The 7010-nt window shown below is 43.1% G+C and overlaps 2 protein-coding genes across 4 annotated transcripts in view; one reads left to right on the top strand and one right to left on the bottom strand.

Moving 5' to 3' along the window:
• Positions 1-1397: 1397 nt before the first annotated feature.
• Positions 1398-2585, bottom strand: LOC109474708 (olfactory receptor 6B2-like). The gene has a single exon (XM_019775068.1). The coding sequence runs from the start codon at positions 2583-2585 to the stop codon at positions 1398-1400; it is 1188 nt and encodes a 395-aa protein (XP_019630627.1).
• A 3383-nt stretch (positions 2586-5968) lies between these two features.
• Positions 5969-7010, top strand: part of LOC109474706 — a 16746-nt gene continuing 15704 nt past the window's right edge. Inside the window, exon 1 of one of the 3 annotated variants that reach the window (XM_019775050.1) lies at positions 5969-6042. In XM_019775050.1, coding sequence (XP_019630609.1) covers positions 6000-6042 — 43 coding nt within the window. In that variant the 5' untranslated portion in view covers positions 5969-5999. The remainder of the gene's footprint in view (positions 6043-7010) is intronic. The other 2 variants (XM_019775052.1, XM_019775059.1) reach the window with 2 other exon arrangements.

Here is a 7010-nt window from a genome sequence, read left to right as displayed (position 1 = left end):
CCAGACGTGGTAAACACGGCACACTAACACAGTAATACATTTGCTATAACACAGCCAAAAAAACTCAAATAAAACCATTCTAAAAGCCTGTATCACAAAATTTAAAAAATGCCTAGGGGTATTTGCCCACTGTACCTCCATACCAAATTTCAGGACCTTAGGCCCTAAAATGAAGAAGCTGAATCCATTTAAAAAATGGCAGGAGAAGAAGAAGAAGAAGGAGGAGGAGAAGAAACATCAAGAAAAAGCAATATGGGTTCACCACCACTTCGTGGTGTGGTGAACCCATAACTAATATTTAAGTATTTGGTCTACAAACGAGTTGAACATGCGCAAATTTAAATTCTTAGTACGAACGATAGACACAATATGTGTAAGAGTCGTTCAAGTGTTCTCTAAGTATACTAGCGTGAATACGTCTCCAACACAACACAAATAATCACAGTTTTTTTTTTCTCTTTTCCAATTTTTAAATCATAGACCACACCTAGGCATTCGAATAATTGTTGGCTCTGGAATTGTATCTTTTCTCTCTTAGTAAGAAACGCCAATATTTGAGACGAGCTCTATTCAATGAGATTTTGGACTAACGGACCCAATAGGATTTAGTACTTATATATTCTTATATTTAAAGATTTGAATATCGGTGCGCCTGTAATAAATAAACAATTTGATATGGTCCAGCTACTCCAGCCAAAGCCAAAAACCCCTACCAAATTTGTAATGAAAGAATTTTGATTAAATTTAGATACTCATTGGTCGTCCCAGAGCATTACTACATTATGTTTAAGAAAGACAACATGCACGCATAGTTCAAAGTTGTATGAGTCATGAATTTTTTTTGTCTTAGATGAGCAGATTTCAAATAGATGAACAAGCCTACCTCTGCCGTTGTGGATAGTCGATGATCAGCTGGTCTTCCTCCTTTAATTTGAAAATCGTCCATATGTAAACTGTTCATTGTTACTCTTTCAGATGGAAATGTGTACACTTGAATGAATGTAGTTGTCCTTGTGCAGTGCTGTGTCTGATTTGTTCACATCTGTAGCTTGCCAACCGTCCTGTTTCGTTTAGACTTTTTACGGCAATCCTTTTTGATGTCTTTCTTCAGGGCTGACTTTTGTTGCGCTGGATTGTATCTTCTCCCCATGCCAACTTCGTGCGCACAGCTGGACGGTTCAACGTGTGTCCTCATGCATGTTGCTTCGTCGGTTTCTGTGTCCAGAGTTAGTGTCTTCCGTCTGTTGTCTCGTCATCTGTCTGTTGCCTCGTCATCCGTCTGTTGTCTAGTCATCCGTCTGTAGTTGACCGGGAAGCGTTACGGGCATGTGCTCCTCTTTAGGACGCTGTGATGGCTCAGTCTGTACCTCTGACATGATCATTGTTCGCCGCAAAGGTCACCCTGAAGCACTCTCGGTCACGGTACCCTGTTCGAGGCGCTGGTCCGGAGATGCTTGTGTGGTCTGCTTTCGTGCTTGGTCGGAAGGCATGATCTCCTCCGTCAGCTGGGTGATCGTTCCCTCTGAAGAGGTTTGAGCTGGCGCCAATTCTGAGGCCGGCGCACGGCGCCTGGGACCGGTGATGGTGGCCATCTCCACTTCGTCCTGCCGGTGCCGCCGTGCCGGTACTGCCGGTGGGTTAAGGTTGGTCGGCCATCCGCACAGCTCCTTGCAGGCTCGGCGGAACTCTGGCAGCCGGAAGCTGTAGATGACAGGGTTGGCCACGGACGATAACGTCAGATACAGGAGCAGGGCCACGCGTGCAGCGACGATCAGGGCGCGTTGGGACATCTGCTCCTCACTGATGACAGCTCGTAGCGTGGCTATGCGGAAAATGGTAGTGGTTAAGGATGCGGTCAAAACGATAGCATGCGGTACCATCACTTTGAATGCCTTGGTCTGGAACACCCACAGGCTACGATTCTCGTCTCTTTCTTGCTGTCTCTTGGCCTCTAAGAAGACACGGCAGTAGATAATGAAGACGGAGAGAGCAACAAGTATTGCGAACAGTACGTTCGTGCTTCTTAGGATGGCAGATACGGAAGTACTGTTAGCAGCATCGATCTCACAACGCAGGTTGTATTTGGGCAGTCCGCCGAAAACCACAGGCCCTAGTCCGCCGACGAGAGAGAGGGTCCTGAACGCCAGGATACCCAGGAGCACACGTTTGGTGGTGACTTTGTCATGGTAGTGTAGGGGATGGCACACGAAGTAGTACAGATCAACTGCCATCATGACGTATGTACCAAACATAGATAGCAAACATGCGGGCCCAACCAAAACTTCAGCCGAGCACCACAGTTGCTCCCCGCTAGCATCTTGCCGGAAAAGTGCGTTGATTTGGACGGGAATCAGGCAGCCGGTGAAGACGATGTCGTCTACCGCCAGGTTACACCGCAGGTAGTGGCTGGGCTTCTGGAGATACTCTTTCTTCCAAACCAAGAACATGAGCAGCAGGCAGCATCCTACCGACAGCACCAGGCTGATGATGAGATATGCCGTCTGCAGATCGCGAGATGTTGAGCCGATGGACAGAACATGGCTCATGCAATCTTCTACTGACGAACCGTCCGTTTCTTCTTCCATGTTGGTAGCACGAAAACACTTAATTTAGCAAGGAAAAGTGTTTTTCTTTCTGGTAGGCAGAACCCAGAAGACAATAGTGTACTCAATGACATGCACTGGCTAAAGACAGACAATTTATTGAGGCAAGCGATAGAACGTGATATCTTAGCGAGAAAAATGTTGTTGAAAACAGCTTTTGTGTATGAAGCACCCTCTGACGTAGGACTATTCAGTAGCTGATTTTACATGAAAGTTTTTAATAACTGATGTGGTCTAAGCTTTGTGCCTCGTGCTGTAGGCGTGCCTCACGCTGTTGGCTCATTCATTGAAATCATCTGAAATGATTCGCCATAAAGGTTTTCAGCAACACCGGTTATTAGAAAATCCTTGTGGTTATTAGACATCAAAACATGAATGCATGTCATCATCAGGACAAAATCTGAGAATAACAACAACAAAATGAAAAATAACAAGTAGATGAATAGCTTAACTACTTATTTGAGGTATACTATATTCTTTATTTTGTTATCTTGGATGATAACTTTTTCCTATACCTTTTGGTTACCTGCAAAATGAAATTTGTTTGATTTCGATACAAAAACAATGTGATTGGAAGAGTCTGATCTGTTTGTTGGAGGCAATTTCGGCAACTTTAAAACAACGTTTTTTTGTGTTGCGTGCCTAGTATAAGGTCTCATGTACCAGATTCACTCTGCCATTTGGTATAACGTTAAAATAAGCACATTTTATGGCTTCAGTTAAAATTTTTCTTTTGCTATATCACACTTCATCTTTGGTCAATAAGAATGCCCCTGAATGTAATTATACGGCATTTAAAACAACAGTTGGCCACTATCCACAAGAGGCCCTATTTTTTGGTGTTTTTAGGGTTTTTCCTTTGCACTGAATGTTTTTCCCACCAAACCCAACCTCTGCCAATGCGCCATAAAGCTAATCACTTTGACACATTACGATCGTTTTACACGAGGGTTTGGTGGGAAAAAATCAGTGCAAAATAGAAACCCCGATTAAAAAAAGCCTAAAAAAACGCTGAAATACCCCAAAACCCAACCTCTGCTTGGAGAGTACTCTCGCGGCGACAACGTAAACGGCTTCTTTCTATCTATCATGTGCTGATGTAAACAATAGCCTGGATTGGAACACTCCTGGCTAATCATTGGTTTACAGCAAAGTTGCAAGGTTCTAGCTACATGCAGAAGTCCTGATGGTGGAAAGAAGATGCCGATGTACTCTTGTTTTGAATGACTGGAGGTTGTTGTCAGTGATCAGACGGACCACGTTGGCTGGGAAACTGTTCCAGGTGTGTACTGCAGCGTGTATGAAAGTTCTGCCGGTGGCGTGAGTTCGAGAGACCGGCACAGTAAGGACATGTTTTCCAGTGGAGAGACTGCTGCGGCTTGTGCGTCTGATTGTGTATGGTTGAGGAAGCATCTTTTTCAGGTCTGGTGGGCATGTGGACATGTGCATTTTGTAGATCAGAGAAACAGCGGCCACCTGACGTCTGTGGAGTAGTGATGGGATGTTCAGTTCAGTTCTGGCATCATGTTCATTTACACCAATGATGCGTAATGCTTTTTTCTGGATGGAATCAAGGATTTTTAGCGAAGTGACAGAAGCCCCCATCCAACATAATCCATAACGCTTCGTACCTGGGCCACGTACACTGTGGCTCTCCTTTTGGTGTCAGGCTGACCACAGTTAACTCAAGCCAAAAACAAGCGTATACGTCCGACATCCGGTATGTATGTATGTACGTATACCGAGGCTTTCCGACCTAACCCTGTAACAAACAAGCTCTAGTCGAATCCAAATTTTAAATCTCAAATTCCATGCATTAGATTTTGTGCTTTTTTGTTTTTATTCATCAAAACATCAAAGTATGACAAGGACAGTGTGACGCTGCACAACTTATATTAACAGCGCCACACAAAAAAAAAACAATTAACATATACATGTAAATACACAAAGTTGACATACCGGTGCGCCGTAGACCCAGCAACCCAAGACGTAAAAAATGTCAATGCTAACAAAGTTATTTGAAAAAAAAAAAATGAGCCGGAGTTATTAAGGATTGCATGTTGACCTCCTACATCTGATTGGTGGACAAATACCACCAATCAGAGCTAGAAGGAGAATTTAGGCCCATTAACACAATGCCATGTAGTATGTGGACTTCTATATCTATCTGACTGCAAATGACAGTCAAGCAGAGCTAGAAGCGCTTGGTATCTCCAATGTCAATCTGAGTGAGTTGCATCATTTTAAAGTTGTACATAGAGGGTAACAATGATGAGCCTCTAAGAATAAGGTGCAGTTTAGCATTATCTGACTTATTAAGGTTAACAAGATGACCGAGTAAATCTGCAAGATTGCCAACAAGTTCCGATCTCTGATTCTGATTATTGCACAATGGACAGAAGCATAAATTGCTAAACAGATTCGCAACGTGTCGTACACACAAGAATCTCTGCGCCTGTCTTAAGTATATGCTGACCTACTTTGTGCCCGTACTACTTTTGAGTACGGGGTTCGTCCATAAATACTGTGTGCTGCGACCTTAATATTACAGTTGACGCTCAAAGTTCGTCAATGATGGTACTTGCAGTAAAGGGGCAAGGCGACACTGGGAAAATACAAGATATGATAATTTACAACAGTGATCGATGAAAATAGGGTAGAGATTGTTTTATTAATTTATCGACCATCTGGTATACCAATTTCCGCTCAAGAAAAGGTCCCGGGGGGGGGGGGTTCTGCCCTTTAGTGCATGCGCGGACAGGAGTTTCTGGTACTTTTTTTATGCGGAATTTTCCTGGATAACTTCACAGTGACGAAAAAGTCTGCCCCGTGCGCAAACGCACACCTCGTGTAAGGTGAGTAAACCTTACAGTCACACGGACAAAAAAACATATAAAAACACCTTCTGTCGGGTGACTCAACCTCAGGTGACTCAACCTCACAGTCACACAGACAAACATACATACATACACACCTTCTGTCAGGTGGGTCAACCTCACAGTCACCAAGACAAACATACATACATACACACACAGGTGGAAAATGTGCTGAATTTGCCCTTTTTTGTCTTGTATTTTATCTCCTCTTCTCCAAACAAAAACTAAGTATCAGACACCCTACTTCAAGTACTGTTGACAAAGAAACCGGTCAGACTTCTTTGATGGCAAGACAACAACGGGCTTTTCCTCTAGCCCCTCCTTCCTCGGCAAAATCATGAACATGCAAATATTTGATCGGCATGAAGCCACTCTCTCATTGGTCGAACCGCAAATTGTCAAGTTACCATTGGTTGAAGTTGAACTGCTAATATAATTGTTATTGACAACTCGACAACTCGAGGAGATGTCTGATGTGCCGTGCCTTTAGAACTGGTCATTTCCTCGGAGGCTACTGAAGATGGAGGGACGTCTGACTCTCTTTGCGCTTCTTATCGTCTTTGGTGAGTAGTTTTTCATTTTTGTGAGATAAAATAAGTTATCTACTAAATACATGTAGTAAAGAAATTATTCACTCTCGACTATAGGTTGTGTTTTTTTTAATATGAGAGGGTCCGTTTGGACTAGGTAAATGCGCACCAGAATTGAGTCAAAACACACGGACGTATTGGTTCATAAAAAGATGAAATACTGCAAGATCTTAGTTTGAGATGATTGTGTGCTACAATATTTTTTTCTATTTCAACATTTATGAACAAGAAATGGCGACGGCACACTCAATATATTTTTTAACTTTATTTTTATGCCACCACCAAATCAACTGAACAGACAACTGATAACTGACATGCTCATAAGTAAAGTGAGGAAATTTAGATACAGTAATTTGCAACAATTTACCCAAAGGAATGAATCTTGTAGCCTGGGTGCCATCCTTAAGTGGAAAAACCAGTCGAGTGACCAGGTTTAAACACTTATTTATCATTGCTCCAGGCAACAGCTCTTTGTTCCAAGTGTCGGCGCAGACTACATCACCATACATCACAATAAGGCTATTTTTTAATCAAATGCCAATGTTTCTTAAATGTTTTACATGTACTAGTACATTATTACCTCCGGGGAAGGAGATATCCTTCCGCGGGAAGGTTTTACTATCGTGCGAACTATTTTTGTCAGCAGCTTTTTCTCGCGATCGGCTGGACGGATTTGTCTGGGGTTCGGTATACGTATTGCTATTGGGCTGCAGATGATGCAGAGCGTTTTCTTTTAATTGCATATGTGCTTATGGGCGTCGAAATAAAAGATGTTGAAGTGCTTCGGATACCCCCGCGGTCCTGAAAATGGTATTCCTAATTGATTTCCCTGTTGTTAAGAATTGGGGCGAGGGCACTGCTGGGTCTAACCATTCAACAGAGGGGTGTCTGGTTCCGATAAAAATTTTGGGTGACTGCGCGGCAATGACGACGCGGGATGA

The sequence above is a fragment of the Branchiostoma belcheri genome, unplaced genomic scaffold (genome assembly GCF_001625305.1).
Source record: "Branchiostoma belcheri isolate BF01 breed outbred unplaced genomic scaffold, Haploidv18h27 scaffold310, whole genome shotgun sequence".
Lineage (NCBI taxonomy): Eukaryota > Metazoa > Chordata > Leptocardii > Amphioxiformes > Branchiostomatidae > Branchiostoma > Branchiostoma belcheri.
Note: the sequence above shows the minus strand (reverse complement) of the source record. Positions and strands in the feature narration are given on the sequence as shown.

Excerpts from the sequence above, each read along its gene's own strand:
- LOC109474708 (XM_019775068.1), bottom strand. The coding sequence starts at position 2,585 with ATGGAAGAAGAAACGGACGGTTCGTCAGTAGAAGATTGCATGAGCCAT.